Genomic DNA, 17,754 nt, shown 5'->3' with positions numbered 1-17,754 from the left:
TTTCAGTCGAGGGCAGATTTGAACCAAGGTCCTCTCGTTCCGCAGCTGCTAGCGCTAACCACGGGACCACGGCGCTCCTCGTCTCAAATTGCCCTTAATGTTGCCTATCTTACGCATGGACGACCCAGTTTGTATATTTTGCTTATTTTTTCATAGTTCCACACAACTTCTTCCTGTTTTCTCGATTGATCTGTGTTCAGTTTTTCAAGGCCTATCCACTGTGCCAACTTATAACTAGATCTGAGGGGGGTGCGATGGGGATGTTCCCTTGTAAGTACTCTTGCCATTGCCTCTTAAGGAATTGCAGTAATGTTAATGAAAGGAGGGAGGCCAGTCCACTCCAAACTTATGCTGCCACTGGATATCACTAGGAATAAAAATTCTACCTGTGACATAAGTAAGGCAATTACTTATCAAAATGCCCATTATGCCAGTCAACAATGGTCGTTGAATTCCAAACACTTATAAAACATCTAATTTTGTGGATAGGTTTGTGAAAGATAAGTTTAAAGTGAAACACAAGAATAAATCTGAAGAAATGAGTGTGTCCAAATTTTCTGATGACTGCTACTGGCGATAGAAGGTAGATCTGCAGCTGTCTTCTTGCAAAACAAAATGGTCACCATATTTTTGTCAATCAGTGACATTCATTGTAAAGTTAGATGCACAATATTCTGCTGTTATCCAGAACCATCATAATTTGAACTGGCTACGAGAGTGTGTCATTCTTGCAACTAGAAATGGTGACATCTATAAAATAAATAATCATGTGTTTGCCATGTTAATAAGTGTAATCTCTGAATATAAGTTGCCTAATACTATAGTAAAACTTGATAGCAATTCCTCAGCAAGGTTCATAATTATGTCAGATGTAGTTCAATTGCCATGGCATCATCTTTTACTTCAAATGCGATCTCCAATTATTTTACTATAGAGCATCAGCAGAAGAGCTTGTGTAAAGAAGTTGCTGGGTAAGTTAACTGAAGTGAGTCTTAACACAAAAGGGCGAGTGTGAGTCGCTTCATCCTACTCATTCCTTTAAAAGATGGCAATTTCCAGTAAGACTTAGGGTCTGAGACAATCATGTTTTTCTCATATGCAATTTCATGTTGCTTATTCCAGAGTGGGTTCACACAAGAACTTATTTATTGTTGTACCTTGAGAGAAACTACAAATCAAAGATAGGCTCACATTTTGTGTTAATATTATTACGAATTTCTAAAATCTTTCATTTTATATGTTGTATATTATATTTATACTTTTGAATATGTAACTGAACTAAGTTTGTTCAAAATAACTGGACAACACAGGGTAATCACCTACTAAGACACTAAAATAAAGCCTAGCTCTCTCTTTCTCTCTCTCTCTTACACTCTCTCTCTCTCTCTCTCCAAGGCTAATCTATGTAGCTAGTTTTCATCGTTTTTGCTAATTTTTACTTGTGTCAATGCCATTAAATACTCATAACCCCCCCTCCCCTCTTCCATAACATGCAGTCCTACTCAGGAAGATCAGCCCTCTGAATATAAAGCTGTTAAAAAAGAGCTACATGCTTATAAATTGGACATTACTGATGTAATCGTATTTCTTTTTTTCTTAATACTTACCACAGCTAAAATCTCTATTATGCACTTCAGTCTTCACCCCCCCCCCCCTTTCCCCAATGTGGTTTGGTTGTCTTTCTCATTTCATATTTCTTAACACTGTATTACAAACACTTCCTATGCTCACTACTCAGTTATAGACTATTACAACAGATTTTCCACGATCATTAAATAACATGTGGGTGCACCTTGAATGCAAATGGTTTTATTTTCCTTTAAGCAGGTGTCTTATGCCTGAATGTTGCAGACACTCAACATGGGTCTGGACAAGGTGAGTAGGGCTTTACTCGCAAAGTTGTTTTATCAAAACAACAGCAATAGTATCAGATTGGAGAGGTTCTCTTTCTGTTCTGGGGTTGAGGAACACGATTCGGATGTCTAAATTAATGGCAAATTGGAAATTGCCCCTGGGAGAGGCCAACGGCCAATTGTGCCACAAATGGTCGATAAAGTTATTGTTGCCGTGGCCAAGAATGCTGGACGCAACATGTTATCTTCAGGCAGCCATGTCACGACAGCTGAACATTGCGTGGTCCACAATGTTTCAGGAAGCATTAGAGCAATCTTGTTGTGGATGCAAGGTTTGTAGCCTGTAACGCAGACAAAGTATGCAATTAAGAAATGTTACCCTCTCTATGGAAATTCCAGGTCACATTGTCCCATAACAACACATTTATCATGGGGGTCTCTCAAGTAGTGGAACTTCAATTATAACCACCCTGTGCTTTTCACTGAGAAAGTTTATTAAATTTGTGAACAAAACAATGTATTCAACACTACAGCAAGAGGTGACAATTATAGTATACGGAATGTAACTAACTTCAACATTTGTTGGAATGAGAACTGTAATCTTAGTTTCTTATGAGCATCTCAGAGCTTGTGTTATGAAAATTAAAAATTCAGACAACACTATTAACATTTTATTATCTCTTTTCTTGTAATGTATCTGTAACCAGAGACCATTTTGACTGTAAGTACTACTGCTTCTCATACAATTTTTATAAAGTACCTAAAACCTTGTGCGGAGTTTTGTCTTGAGACATTATTTTCACACACATCCTGTAACATCATAAGAGAGGGAACTGTCTTTGTCTGCCCAGAACAAAGAACAATAGGACTTGAATGTGCATAAATAGTGTGTGGTAACTCAAGGACAGTGGTGCCAACACCCCATTGATGACTGAGGAATATTCTGCCAAAGGCTCTTAACCCTTAACTGCTTGCATCGGGTCAATACGACAGAGTTTATTCTACTGCAGCTGACTACATGGCGAGCAACGAAGGTAGCTGGTCCTATGTAAATTCCTCCGTTCCTGCTTCTTCAGCTCTATTTAAAACTACTGTTACATTAATTTTTTCCGTGTGCTATGCGATTTGAACAGGCACAACTACTTTTGTCTGTCGCAAAGAGACCAGACATAACTGCCTGCGTTATTCAGTATTTCCGAGGAGCGGGACCCAACAAGGCATCTTTCATGTGTGTGAACTCTTAAGTAAAATTTTCATTGTCACTTTTCTGACCATTTATGTCTTTCAGGAAGTATTCATTGTATACACAGGCTGGAATGTTGTTTCTCCCGTCCTTTTAGAAAATATCCTAGTTTTTCCCAGATGAACAAAATGTCAGGGCTGCTTCAAAATGATGACAAACTGTCTCTATCATCAGGATGTTCTGAAGATGGAGATGACAATAATGAAAAAAAAAGAGCACAATACGGCTTCAAATGTGGAAGCCTTTTCAAGTGATGTATCTTAGAATTCATTTAGTAATAAAGATTACTTTATCAGTAAAGACGGGCAGAGCAAATGGCAGAGGAAACCAGTTAGACATAATAGAAAATCCAAAAACCATAACATTTATGTCATAATCCTGTTACTTTGGTACAGACTACTGCACCAAAAGCTACAACGGAAATGTTCTTCCTCTTTATTTTGCTGATACATTGGCGGATGACATTATGATGTACACTAACATGCAAATGATGAGCATCTGTGAACAGTTCACTCAGCCTAATGACATACCAAGATACATACAATGTAGAAATGAAAGCCTCTCTGGGTGTCCCACTAAATGTAGGAACTTTTAAGGCTTCCAATTCCATAGATACGCGAGGTACATATAGGCCCAATTTATTTGCAGTTTCTATGTAATATAGAAGATTCCTGTCTTTATGTCACTGTATTCACTTTGTTGATGAAAAAACTAGGGATGATGATGATGATGATGATGATGATGATGATGATGATTATGATGATTGGGGGGGGGGGGGGAAGATATGTGTGTGTTGTGTTAACTCATTACACCATTGCAAGGTAAGTATTTGAAGTTGTATACTCCTGGAAAATATGTGACAACCGACAAGTAACTCATTCTATTTAGAGGACTACATTCCTTTCAACAATATCTACCAAAAAGCCAAATAAATGCGGCATAAAGATTTTTTTATCTTGGTAAGACTCCAGAAAATGTTATCTTAAACTCTAAAACAAATGTAGACACATAGCCAAGTAGTTCTTTCAACAAACAAAATAAACTTTCAGAAACAGTAAAATGTTTTGTTGTTCCTCAAGTAAGTACTGGCAGAAATTTTGCTAATGGTAACACTTATACCAGCAAGTCTCTTCCAAGAATTCTGTTAAAAACAAAAGGAACTAATTGAAAAATCAAACTAGATATTCTACCACAACTTTTTGGCTCGAAACACAAAAAACTGTGGTTTCAAGCCTGTTCAGTTTTACCAAAGATACAACAATGGTGTCATGTTCCACCCAAACCATCATCATTTGGTCACAGTGCAAAATGATCTGCTGAAGATACAGACTCCTAAAAACAAAAAATTATTATGTTTTATAGCCGTAAAAAAAGTTTTAGACTGAAGTCATAACCTTTACAAATTTAGCACTAGTGACAAAGTTACAAGACATGAATTTATGAAGGTGTTTAAGGACTTGCCAGTCAACTACGAGGTGCTAGTATGCAAATGTCTGAGTACTGACAGCAAGCATTATATAGTGTGCGTCATAAGCACAGTTAGGTGGTCTGCTCATCCTGTGAACAGTTTATACCATGTAATATATTATTCCTTTGTCTTAAAGACAATTGAAACTTCATGTTTGAAAACTGGTTATGTAGAAGCAAAATATGGTCAAACTATGACTGAAATCATTATTATCCTTTTGAAAGTGAATAAATGCATATTTTACACAATTATGTAATGAAACAAGCAATTGTTTCCTTCTTTATGTTTTAGTGTCAGGTCTCTTGTGTATTTATCAGGCAACAACTCAAGTGTTGGATCACAAGAATTCATCAGAACATACTCCAACATTGTCAGAAGCAAGTTGAGATACCCAAGTTGTTACTGAACAGACTTGAAACAAGTCATAATATCATTTAGTCTCATTTGTGGTAAGTGGATGCTGCCCCCCCCCCCCCCTCTCTCTCTCTCTCTCTCTCTCTGCGCCTTCTTCAATTTAGGCTACATATAGTACTCTCACAGAAATGTATCTCCTTCCCCCTCCCCCATATTAAAACAAGACTTTCATTCTGATACATTTAAACAAAATCAGATTTATTGGAAGATCCCATAAACTAGTCTAAATATTTTATGTGCCATATGAAATGATAGCAAATTATTCTTCATTTGGGTCTGAAGCTCTATATGGATTTCAGGTCCTCTTATTATGGGGAGGGGAACTTGGTTTGGTTTGCAAATGCCCTAAAATATTTCCCACTTGAGGGAGGAGGGGTGGGTGAGGCAGCAATAATTGTTGCAGTGCAGGTGTCAAGTTAGCAATATACAGTAATATAAACAGAATCCTGCATAACCCAACAATGAGGAAAAAATTAAGATATGAACAACAGTACCCACTGACAATGACAAAATGGGGCTGAAACAAGACTGGGCATATATTCACCCAGTTCTTTGCATAACAGGTGGACTCAAAATTCAGTAATAATGTAATCTTAATATTTTCTGAACAGATCAACATGGAAAATAAACTGCCTTTAAAGTGGACAGGAAATTATTCACTTATCATAAAAATAATGCTCACATTGCAGTACAAAACCTTAAAGACATCACTACACAACACTGATGAACTGACTAAGTAAAACTGCATCTAGCAGACAATATTTGAGATTTGAAGGCTTTTCTACAGCACCACTTTTTGAATTACACAGCACAATATAACATAAGGACATTAAAACAGGTTAACTGCATGGTGAACACCATTCAACATTTATTAAAATGATCAGGAAGATTATATTAAGTATTAATTATGCCCAAATTATGTATTTAAAATTTGTTTATCATCCAAATGATTTTCATGAAAATTCACAATGTCTTTTCCACATTCTTATATTCAAAAATGAGCATGTTAGTATTAAACAAAAGTTTTGGTGCAGGTAGTAACACCAACTTAAAAAGTATTTTAACATTACTGAAAACAGCTGCTTTCAATGGAAAATTTCTATTCAGTGGTCTGAGGTACAGTTACATGTATGAGCATTTAAACGATCAGCTCATTATTACAAAGGAAATGAGGAAAATACATCATAATCAAGAACTTGCAGCACATGGCAGTTTTTTGCCAAAACTTTGGTAAGGTGTAGCATTAAGCATACTATTTTCTGCATGCAACTTTGTACAGTTTACAGGGGTAACTTATGTTGGAATGGCTTGCTGATATGTGACCATGTTGAACAAAAAAAAAAAAAAAAAATTAAAACTATATAAATATTAACACCACTGTATAAAATACATATATTTACACTATTTTGGTAAAAAAATATGTTATATGTTGCTTAACTTGCCTTCTGATTTTTTTTTAGTACATGATGGAGATATAAATAAACAAGACTAATTATTTCACAACTACACAAAATAAGGAACACAGGCATACACAACTCACTGAGGATAGAGCTCCTGTTAAATCCAATACTAGCTGTCATTAACTTCGTACATCTGTTCACACTTCTCTAACAGCCTCAGCACAGGATTAATATTATACGGGAACAGGGCTTTGGACACAAGCCTGTCAATTGCAAGGCGTAATCTTATTAGAACAGACATCGTGTCATCCAGTTCTCTACCACAACAAGCGACAAAGTCCTCCCAATTTCGACGTATGAACTTCAACAAGCGTAACAGGTACAGCAAAAAGCAAGTCTCATTTGAGACAAGGAGATCCAGTAGCACATCTGGATCATGAGAAACAGCTCTAAGAAACTGTACAAAAGTTGTTCCTGGACTCAATGTACGTCCTAAGTCAACCTGAGTACTGCTTCGGTAAAATAAACCTACAGCTACATCCAAACAACATACCATTCCTTCAATTAAGGCATCATCCTGGTCTGTAAACAACTGAACAACCCACTGGGCAAGAGGTGTTTCAGGGTGAAAGGGAAGCAGTGTCTTCACACAGTTGTCCAATTGACGGAGCACTTCTCTAATACTTCGTTCAATGACAGCCATGTCAGCATCCACATCATCTGCCTCTGAACCAAGGGAACTGTCACTCGAGCTATCACATCTTGTTTCTTTCACAGTCACAGCAACACTCTTCAGCACCAGCAAAACCATTTTTTGCAGTAATGGACGATCACCATCACCTGCACCACCACCAAACCTTCCACTACCACCGCGATATGGAAGAGTATCCAACAAATGCCAGTCTTTCACACTTCGCACCACCAAATGAGCCAGTGCACAAGGTTCTTCAGCCAATATATCCTGCAATGCAAGTGTACTGCCATAACAAAGAACTTCATTGAACAACGCTAACAAATGTTTCCAAATGCCAGCAGGAACAGCTGAATTGAGCAGTCCTACAAAGCTGTCCAAGTGGGCATAAAAAGGTTTTGTGTCAACTACAGATAGATTTGCTTTAACTGAAATGATTGCTTCCCACAAACCAAGGAATGTTATGATAGATGATTCATGTTCATTAGAGTACGATGCTATCAATCCATCAAATTTTCTGACTACTGCTGGCCACTTAGATTCTAGTGCTTTTATGCACAAGCATTTTACTTGGCTAGTGTCCAAGCTTTCTGGATCAGATAAACTTGTCACAACACAACCAGTTGGTGGCCTGTCCTCACTGTTGTCCTCTAATGGATGATTATCAATATCCTTCCATTCTACAACGTGTTTAATTACTTCTAAAGAAAAAGAAATTTTTTGTGGCAATGTTGTAATGAGAATATTTTCTGTAAGGCTTTCTAACCAGGAAGGATTAACGTGAGATTTAGACACTATTAAAAAGGCTGACAAAGCTCTGCTAGCAGCGAAGCATACAAAGGGATCTGGGTGCGAAGAAAACTCTATGAGTTGCTCAATCAAACCGTATTCATTCCTAACTAGAACGTCACATATTTCACCAATTCGACTACACAGAGTTCCTTTCGAATTTTGTTTAATAGCAACTTCACATAAAAGCTGCAATATGCTAACAAATAACAGGATTCTGTCACGGCTCCATTCCGACAGCACTGGTATGCGGTAATCTCCTTGTTCTTCAGACACAAGTTTCACGCCTTGAAAAGGTTTCCACAGACATGTTTCTGACACAGGACACAAACACTGATTCAGAATGTGCTGCTGTATCGCAGCCAATTCCTCCTCCACAGTCGTATCACCGTCACTCTGCAAATTTACGTCAGTTATTTCATCGACTCTTTGCTTTTTCTTCACAGGCTCACCCATTGTTGGTACCGAAGGTACTAAGGATGTCCTTTTAAGGACCATGAAATTCACTTTAAATTCCTGTAGTGTGGCAAATCTATGGTGATGTATATCCTCACGACAAATATATTGTTGCATGAAGTAATCCTCTGGGTTTTTGATGTCATTTCTGTAACCAAAGTTCAACCAACTGTGGATGGTTCTGTCCTAGCGCAGGAACCTCAGAAATCTGCAAAACAAGAGAGTGTAATTAATGCTCTAGATGTTCAGGAGACGTCATCGACTACTTGTGATTAAAATACAACAAGATATTACTTTCGAAACAGTTGCAGACAATGACTACTCACCGAATCTGCCAATATCATCCCAGGCATAGCGAATTGAAGCAAACTCGTCAGGCGCGTAAACAGATTTTGAAATCTTCTCCATGTAAGTCGATTTAATGACATAGATGCTGTCAAATTGTCGTACAGCAGACACGTACCTATACAATAACGACACATTTCTTACTTTCTTGGCGAAGTTGTCCACCACAAATTCACAGACCATATCACAAATCCACAACAACCCACCATCATGAACAATATGACGCTGTCATCTACCTACATTTAATGTTCATATTTATTCACGCCTACGCATATGACGTTAGCGAAAGTTCACTATGTAAATAAAAACATCAACATTACAAAAAAAATGGGTCAGGCACCGACACTGGTATTTCTCACACGAATATCAACGACCAGCACATATTTTACTTTGATTTAAGAGTAAATATATAGGTATCCGGGTTGTAAGGTGTTCAGTGTTGCCAAATTGGACGTCTGTGTAATTACAGTTTTGGTCACTGTTTACAGGATCAATATTCGTCGAGGCTAAGGAATAGTCTGCAAGAAAATAATGAGTATTTTGCAGTTAATACGAACGGTTTGTATAATAAAAGTACAAACAGAATATTAATGTTAAAAACTGTTCTTGAAAGTACATCAGAGTTTCCTAGTTTTAACAAATGCCACTAGCTTTGTCTCATGCAGCACAACTCCTTTGCGAATAATTCGTCAAGTATTTATCAAATTTAATTTGGAAGTAACAGACAACTTGGCAATATTGTTTACATTTCTGACTGCACACTCCCACAATTCCTTTGATGGCTAGGTGTGGCAGCCATATTTTGGAGTCGAAGTAGGGGGTCATGGGGATAACTGAATGACGAAAATGAAGCGACCCCATTAACAAGATAAAAAACTTCGTGTAATCGGTATGACGATTTTAAATAAAATTTGTAAGCATGGATTCAACTTTTAACTATTAACAAAACCATAACAAAAAGAACTGGCTACTTAGCTTGGCCTTTAAATAGAGCGATGATATAGGTTAGCTTCATAGCTTTCAGTATGGGAAATAGGGAGTGAAGCTGAATGAAAAAGAATTCTCGCAATTTGAGAAGTTTATACCTTTGTCTTGCATCCAGCAAACATCCTTTCGCAGTAGCAGAACATGTGATTTGTTGTGTGGTGCGCTCTTGTCTCATGTATATACTAGCTGTCAAAAGACATCATAACAGTAGCACATAGTGTGTGGAATAGCGAAAATGTTCTAGGTTCTGTTAATATTTGTGCTGTTTCTGCGTATCAAACAAGCACAGGTCGTAAATAAAGTGAGCAGTGAACCAATTTGTAATAATATCCTGGGAAAGTTGCAGTCTTTTTATTAGCTACACAAACAATTAATAATTGTCACAATCGGATAAACTACAGGAACTGGCAGGTTTGGGAGAATGAATGAAATGTTCATCATTTATTAGCGAGTAGGAGTTTCGAAACTATGTTATTTCAGTTTCTCAATTAATTTGGATGTTTTCCACTTTAGAGCTAACATTAACTGGAAATCCGATTGCTCTGGTGAACGTCTTGGCTAATTAGTTAAACATGCCAGTTGTACATCATCTACAAAATCATTGTGTTGTAACAGCATGATTGTGTGTGTGTGTGTTTTACTTTTTAACAAACTTGATGTGCTACAGACATTTTCACATGATTCCATGCTCAGCAGATTGTCATAATGTTGGTATGTTAATATTAGATTTATTTGATCTGTAGTGACATCACACAAATACAGTGTTATATGTACTGACATTCCATATGAAACTGAACAGGAATAGTTCCCATGATCCTAAGAATGAATGGAATTAAAAACGAAAAAAGAAAAAAAGGGCTGCTGCAATGTGCCTTTTTAAACTGAAAAAAAGCTTAAGTTAACTTCGTATCTATGCATTTTTCTATCAGTTATATGTTTGTTTTTATATTCACTGCACTTTTTAGCTCAAAACAATGTGATTTTTGGTGCAGTGCCTCGATGCAAAACTTAGAAAGAAAGGAAAAGAGAGAAATCTATCTGGTCATGTTGAAATTCGTTTCGATATAACAAAGTATTTTACATCAAAGTGAACCCACAGATCTCGTGTTGTTCTACTATTTTTTAAAGTTTCACATCATTCTTTGTTGCAAAACATGCAGATCAGCCTACAAAAGTGTCAACCTTGAGTTCTTAATTTTGAAACAGGATGAAAATATCCTACCCAACACATCAAGTTTAGTGATGAGTAAACATTTGGGTATTCACCAGTTATGTATTTGTTTGTTTATTTTTTTCATTTGAGCCAAAATAATGGTCTTCAGCTCAACACTCGAGGTGATGGGCATTTCGTATATGAAATTTATTCATCTTTCTTTGTTGGCATTCGTAACTGTCCTTCCATGAAAGTATTTGGCAGTAGTCTGAAAGAGTAGTTATAGACACAATCTACATTTTGACCTTCTTTTGACAATCTATCTACGAAATGCAAAATAGTCTCCTCATAACTTGAAAGCGATAGTTGCTAGTGAAGTATGACATTTATTTCGTTTCTTAATTTCAGTTCTGTGACAGCTTCAATAATATTCTACATAACTGGTATAGAAATTGTCAAAACTTGTCAGTCTGCAAACAAACTGTGTCTGTTTTTGTTCAAAGTTGTCATCATCCTTAAGAATTTCGTTAGTCTGCTGATAGTGTAAAGAGTTGCTGTCTTCCTGGCAATGAGAGTTTGTGGCAAAAATCTTGGTTCCCCCCCCCCCCTTTTTCTCCCCCTCTCACTGTGTATGTGTGTGATTTTTATATCCTGAATTTATATCACTCTTCAAATACATTCTGCACTTTATTGTATTTTACATATGTTTATTTCCAAGGCTTATGTGCTAGACAGTTTTTGGATTGTAGTTCATGTATAATCATTTAACACTGTACTGTTTTTAACTATGCCTTCACTCATCTTGTAGAGGGAATGTATTAAAGCTATGTACGTAATTATTTAATTTCCCTTTTTACTCTTTACGGGAAGAGTGATTCATAAACAATTTCTTTCTGTTGAATGTGTCCTGTATAATGCATCTCCCAGGGGGTAGAGGGTTTGTCACGAAGATTGAAAAGGAAGGGCGGCTTGCTCATTCCTGGGATAAGAGGGACTCACCTGTTGTGAAGATGAAAGCGGCCAAAGGAACTAATAGTTTCAAAATCTAGGATAATGTATTGTTCTTTTATGTAGATGTCATATTTAGATTTGTTTGCCTTGCCAGTTCACAATCAAACTGTCACCTTCCAACTTAACCTTGATGTCATGCTATGCTACAGATCAATCTGTGTTCCTAATCTACATAAGAAAAGAAAAATGTGACTTACCAAATGAAAGTGTTGGCAGGTCGACAGACACACAAACGAACACAAACATACACACAAAATTCAAGCCTCATCAGGAAAGAGGGAAGGAGAGGGAAAGACGAAAGGATGTGGGTTTTAAGGGAGAGGGTAAGGAGTCATTCCAGTCCCGGGAGCGGAAAAACTTACCTTAGGGGGAAAAAAGGACGGGTATACACTCGTACACACACACATATCCATCCACACATATACAGACACAAGCAGACATTTTCCTACGTGGAATGTTTCCTTCTATTATAACCATAAGAAAAGAAAAATATATTTAAGTGTTCTGTTTGCACCCATATAATAGGTAGGTTCACTTGGCCCCAAAGAAAAACAGTGAACATTGTGGCTCCAGTAAATGGTGCATTCCTCTCCCTGCCCTTGTCAGACATATATGTAGTAGTTCCATATTTATTCCGGGAATATTTTTATTGTGCACATATCCTGTCATCTGTAATTCCATCTTCCATGATTTGTTAGTGGATCAGATTATTTGTGGAGTACCTATCAGCTGTTCTATATGAGAATTAATCATTATAATTATTTTGCATTAATTCTTTGACTAGCAACTAATAATTTACATAAGCAACCTATCAAACTAATTGTAATTTTTCATATTGGCTGTGGAAGTGTGCCAATATTTTTTCCAGAATTGTAGTTGTAACGTTGTTTAATTGATTATTAATGGTGAATTAAATCTCTTACTTTTCCTTTAACTATACACAAGTTGAACAAAATAACATGATTTTCCTCCTAATATGTATAGTGTAATGGATAAGTGCCCAGTGTTGATTCATAGGTCTGACTTTCAATCCCTGGCTAATCCTAGGACTTTTATCTGTCACTTGTCATTTCTTTCACATCTGCCAGTATTTGTTAACGTGGAAAACATTGAAGTGCACTGTGATTTGGCAGTTCACTTTAAACTGTAGGTTTTTCAGTTCAAAGGCAAGATGAAGGTATGAAGTGCACTGTGGTTGGGCACTCTGTGTTAAATTGTAGGTTTTTCAGTTCAAAGGCAAGGTGTGACACACTGCTTCTAAAGGGCCGTGCCTGGTAAAGCACTACGGTGTTCAAACCAATCTTTGGGTTGATGGTAACTTTACCTTGTACCTATGCTGTAGGGCCACCTTTGGCACCCTGAACTGTCCTTATCCTCCCACGGAATCATACTTATCATTCTGATCGATAGTAAATGGGATTTTATATCATTATTCTGATAGAAAATATTCATTTCTCTCAAAAAGAGACAGGTGAAGGTAATGAACCCCCAGTATTCTTTCATTACAGGCTATGATGACTGGAATATATTCACCAATGACTATAAAGGCCAGAAGAATCTTGTGACAAGGATGTTTTCATTTTAGAAGATGCAGTTTTCTTTACTGAGATTCCAATAGGGCCTGTCTACTGAAGATGCCATTTATTATTTCACCAAGCATATATTAAATTATTTAAATTAATTTAGTTTATCTTCATTCATCCAAGGGTCATCTCTCAACAATATAGGATTTATCAAGGTAATACAGCACAAATCAGTAGGTCAAAATACACAACACACAGCATACATATCATGTTTTATGGGGATCGGGCAAGTAGTCCGTAAGAGTGGGACAGGTGGCTGTCTCTGGCCTTGATTAAGGAACCATCCTGGCATTTGCCTAAATGATCCAGGAAAACTCTGATAAACAGAAATCAATGGAAATATTTCCATCTACTGAATAACATAAAAGTAGTCTGATCATACCATGTTACTATTACTTACTTTAGTTTATCATCCAGATTTTACATTCCTTGCAGCATTGAAACCTCTTCTTTGCATTCACTTAGTTTGAACTAAGTTTGTCAGTAGCTGTATCATAAATGTTTTGTATGTGTACTCCAGTCACAGTTTTCATTGATACTGCATTTTCTGTGGGCATATTAAGCTAAGCAATCACTTCCTGACAATAGTCTACTTTTAAGAGGAAATCCCTCTGTCTAATGTCCTCGTTTGTACCAGTAATTTAGTTTTTTCTCCACTATTGTATTTAGCCAGCAGTCTTCTTATGAACACTGAATGCTATCGCCACATCAAATACAATTATTTGAGATACCCCAAGATTTACTATTGTTGTCAAAAATGCATTAATGAAGTGCACACAAACAGTTTGCCCCCATTGGAAGTCTTTAGCCTGCTATGTTGATAGCTCAGCACAACTGCACTCTAATAACAGATGTACAAATAGCTCAGAACACTTAAACACACTATGCAAGATATAAGTACAAAGACGGCATCAGTGTGCTATAATTCATAAAACAAGTCCTGGAAGTCAGTGGCTGACACTAGGATGTAAATGTTACTTACTTCAGTGCCAGTAGATGTGGTGAATAGCTATGAAAATTTCCTATGCACTCCGCCAATACAATCCATTTGAGGATAAAAGTTTGTCAATAAAATCAGTTACGGCAATGAGTACGAAGGTGTCATCTGACATCTGGAGAGACTTTTCCTCTCATAACGGAGTGCAGACGGTACATTTTAACACAGCAGCAGACTTGTTCAGTTGTAGATATATTCCTTTTTTGTGGGAAATACTGTACAAGTTAAAATTATAATGGTTTCCTTATATGTGCCTCATTCTCATATAGGCTATCGCTGTGTGGGACAAGTCATCAAACTCATTGTTGATTTACTTTGACTTATTTCCATTAGTTCCTGTTGGATCTTAGGGCAGCAGTAAAGACTTTCCACCTGGTTCTGTTGGCAGCCAAACATTTCACTTAATGTTTTACCAGCTTTCAGTGCTGCTTCTTCCACCGTTCTTTCCCACGTCTCTTTCGGGCGGCCACGTCTACATGTTCCGTGTGGATTCCAATCCAGTGCTGCCTTTTCAACAGGTCCTTGTTGTTGCGTATTGTGTGACCAATCCACCTCCATTTTCTTTCTTTTATTTGTTCATGGATTGGTCGCTGGTTTGTCATCTCCCACAATTCGTCATTTGATATAACATCTGGTCACCTCACATTTATAATTTGCCGAAGACACTGGTTTATGAAGACTTGCAGCTGGTTTACAATCATGTTTCTTACCTTCCATGTTTCGCAACTATACAGGGGGACTGACTTTACATTGCTATTGAACAAGTGCAGCTTGGTTCATGTCGAGATGTACTTATTATGCCAGACAGGGTACAGTTGTACAAAGGTTCAGTTTGCCTTCCGTATCCGACTCTTTACATCCTCCTGGTAGCTTCGTTTGTTTTTCAGATCACATTCTGATTTCCTTAGTTTTCTGAACATTTATTTTAAGTCCTGCAATTTCTGCTTCCTCTTTCAGTCTTTCCAGCTTTTCTTCCTTGTCACGCAATCTTTGCAAGTGCAGCCAGATATTGTCAGCAAAGTCAATGTCTTCCATCCTGTCTTGCATTCCCTACTGAATACCTCTTCTCCTATCATCAACAACAACTCTTTTTCATTATGCTGTCCAGTACCAACAAGAAGAAGGTAGGTGACATAATACATCCCTGCCTCACCCCAGCATTTGTTTGGATTGATTCATTAAGTTTCCCATTGTGTAGCACCCTACATTCATATCCATCATACATGGCTTTAATAATATTTATTATCTTTAATGGTATTCCATATTCTTCCAAGGTATGCCACAGAACTCTCCTATTAAGAGTGTCAAATGCCTTTTCAAAATCAATAAATGTAAGGTAGTGTGTGTTCTGCCATTCTGTACTCTGCTCAAGTATTACATGCAGTGTGTTGATGAGATCAACACAACTTCTGTGCTCTCTAAACCCAACTTGCTCTTTTCTCAGTCGTGCCTTGGCTGAGTCCTTGATACGATTTAGAATCAATCTACAGAGTACTTTACTTAGTACAGATAGCAGGCCGATGCCTCACCAGTTATAGCAGTTGGTAGTGTCCCCTTTCTTTGGCAACTTAATAACCAGCCCTTCTTTCCAATCCTTTGATATTTTCTCTTCTGACCATATCTTCTCAAACAATGGATGCATTAAATTTACCATGGTGTCAATGTCTGCTTTTAGCACCTCAGGTGCAATATTATCCATTCCTGGAGCCTTCCTGTTCTTTGTCTGTTTGAGAGCTATATTAATTTCAGTCTTGGTGTGTTTACATTGATTCTGTCACTGGCATCTGGAAAATTCCATTGCCTCTTCCTCTCTTCAGGTTTCTCTCTGTTTAAGACTTCAGAAAAATGTTCTCTCCATCTTCTAAGTTGGTCTTCTTCCGTTGTCAACAGTCGACCCTCCTTGCTTTTCACAGGTCTGTTCTTGTTGAAACCTTTTTTGGTCTGTTCTTGTTGAAACCTTTTTTGGACAACACTGTAGTTTGCGGTACAGTTCTTTTGCATCACCCCTTGCTGCAGCAGCTGTCTCTGCTCTCAGAGCTTGCTCCGCCATCCACTTTCTCTTATCATTCCTCACACTCCTCTTTATTTGAGAGTCAGTAGCTGCACACTCAGCTTCCATTCAAGTTTTCTGTTGCCTTGCTTTCCTCATATTTAATTTTGGTTTAATCTCCTTTCTACAGCTGGTCAAATTCCATGTTCACTCAGATATCCAATCTTTCTTCAAATGGTTTTTAAAGCCAAGGACCTGTTTGCACACATTGCAATAGACATCCTTAATCGGATCCATGTATCATCAACACTATATTCATCATTTTCCTGTGTTTCTCGGAGTGCCTTGTAGCGGTTCCTTAGCTCAGTACAGAAAGCTTCGTGTTTTGCTGTTGTTCTAAGTTTTCCCACATCATATTTTTTTGTTCCGTTGTTCAAACTTCCTATTTGTACCCATGATTTTAGTCAAAATTTGCAACAATAAGGTGGTAATCATTGCCAACATCAGCCCCGCGTTTATTTGTCACGTTCATCAGTGACCTTCTAAATTTTTTGCTTAGCGTTATATGATCAATTTGGTTTTCTGTTCTATGATCAGGGGATACCCATGTAACCTTATGGCAATTCTTGTGCGGGGAATAATGTACCTCCAGTCACCAAATTGTGACTGGCATATAAATTTGAAACATATCCCCATTTTCATTCATTTCTCCTTACTGTGGATTTCCTTTACGTGCTCTAGGCTTTCATTGTTCTTTCCGACTTTTGCATTTAGGTCTCTCATAATAATCAAGATGTCTCTCTTACTGGTACTTTTAATGGTGACACTTAAGGAAAGGTAAAACTCTTTTTATTTCTGTTCAGCATCTGAGGTTTCTGTAGGAGGACTGTGACATTTCGAACATTTGTCTTAAAACGTGCTGTCAGTAGTCTTTCTGAAACCAGTTTCCATTCCGTAAGGCTCATTTTCACTCCTTTGGTTAACAAAATTCCAACTTCATTTCTGTGTTCTGCATCCTGTCCAGCGGGTCCAGAGTATAAAAAAGTGTATCCACTTTGTGTTTGGGTTTCTCCAAATTCTAGCCCATCTCACCTCACTAAGTCTGAGACCATCCAACCTGTAACTCGTCATCTCCTTTGTAACCTGTTTCAGTCTGTTGGCTTCTCTCAATGTTCTAATATTCCAGAAATCTATTTTTGTTGTCCTTTTCATGCCAAAGGTCGTCATATTTGAGTTCGTCCGGCTGTTCTTTTCTGCTGTTTTTTAATCATTTGTGTTTGGGAGTGCCGATGATTGGCCGACAGCTCCCTAGTCTGGTGGTGAGGCTGCCACCTAAGAGCCCAATTTTCATTTAAGGGTTTACTCCCTTAGGGC

The 17,754-nt window shown here is 37.5% G+C and overlaps 2 protein-coding genes across 2 annotated transcripts in view; one reads left to right on the top strand and one right to left on the bottom strand.

Annotated features, from left to right (window-relative positions):
• Positions 1 to 3,862: 3,862 nt before the first annotated feature.
• LOC126189007 (protein lines) lies at positions 3,863 to 9,078 on the bottom strand. Its single transcript, XM_049930818.1, has 3 exons — positions 8,866 to 9,078; positions 8,641 to 8,777; positions 3,863 to 8,522 (listed from the first exon to the last, which is right to left on the bottom strand). Exon 3 carries the CDS (start codon positions 8,429 to 8,431, stop codon positions 6,548 to 6,550), a length of 1,884 nt encoding a protein of 627 aa, XP_049786775.1. The 5' UTR covers positions 8,432 to 8,522; positions 8,641 to 8,777; positions 8,866 to 9,078; the 3' UTR covers positions 3,863 to 6,547.
• A 382-nt stretch (positions 9,079 to 9,460) lies between these two features.
• Positions 9,461 to 17,754, top strand: part of LOC126189006 (serine/threonine-protein kinase Genghis Khan) — a 372,927-nt gene continuing 364,633 nt past the window's right edge. Inside the window, exon 1 of the mRNA XM_049930817.1 lies at positions 9,461 to 9,572. The gene's annotated coding sequence lies outside the window, so the exon portion shown is untranslated. The remainder of the gene's footprint in view (positions 9,573 to 17,754) is intronic.

This window comes from Schistocerca cancellata, chromosome 5 (genome assembly GCF_023864275.1).
Source record: "Schistocerca cancellata isolate TAMUIC-IGC-003103 chromosome 5, iqSchCanc2.1, whole genome shotgun sequence".
NCBI classification, from domain to species: domain Eukaryota; kingdom Metazoa; phylum Arthropoda; class Insecta; order Orthoptera; family Acrididae; genus Schistocerca; species Schistocerca cancellata.
The sequence above is the reverse complement of the archived record's forward strand: the minus strand, read 5'-3'. Positions and strand labels throughout refer to the sequence as shown.